General features: G+C 46.7%; 1 protein-coding gene across 1 annotated transcript in view; it reads right to left on the bottom strand.

Moving 5' to 3' along the window:
- Nucleotides 1-405, bottom strand: part of LOC119587687 — a 10,466-nt gene that overhangs the window by 1,327 nt on the left and 8,734 nt on the right. The window contains exon 4 of the mRNA XM_037936366.1: nt 7-199. Coding sequence (XP_037792294.1) covers nt 7-199 — 193 coding nt within the window. The remainder of the gene's footprint in view (nt 1-6; nt 200-405) is intronic.

Below are 405 nucleotides of genomic sequence, written 5' to 3'. Positions count from 1 at the left end.
CCTCACCTGTAATCACCAGCGAAGGCCTGAGCTCCTGGTTCGTCTCCCAGCGATGAATCAGTTCGGGGAAACCGTCGAGCTTCCAGTCCCTGTACCACGTGACGCGGAAAGGGGCGCTCACATGTCGCACCTCCACCGTGTGCTTCAGCCGTTTCGTCCGCATCATGTGCAGCATCTTTTTTGCTTCGCGCCACGTGTTCTGAAGGAGGAAAAGGTGGAGAGAGTGGTGTTAGCTTGATAAAGGAAGGAAAAGACAGGAATAGGGTTGGCTTGACAGATGAAAAGGTAAAGGGAATTGAGGGGTTTTCTTAGTAATAGTAAAATATAGAACTTACTTTGAAAAATATACATTAGATAAGGATAATGAGTAAGTGTAACCGATGAACTGATTAAGTAAATCGAAGG

This window comes from Penaeus monodon, chromosome 23 (assembly GCF_015228065.2).
Source record: "Penaeus monodon isolate SGIC_2016 chromosome 23, NSTDA_Pmon_1, whole genome shotgun sequence".
NCBI classification, from domain to species: Eukaryota; Metazoa; Arthropoda; class Malacostraca; order Decapoda; family Penaeidae; genus Penaeus; species Penaeus monodon.
The sequence above is the reverse complement of the archived record's forward strand: the minus strand, read 5'-3'. Positions and strand labels throughout refer to the sequence as shown.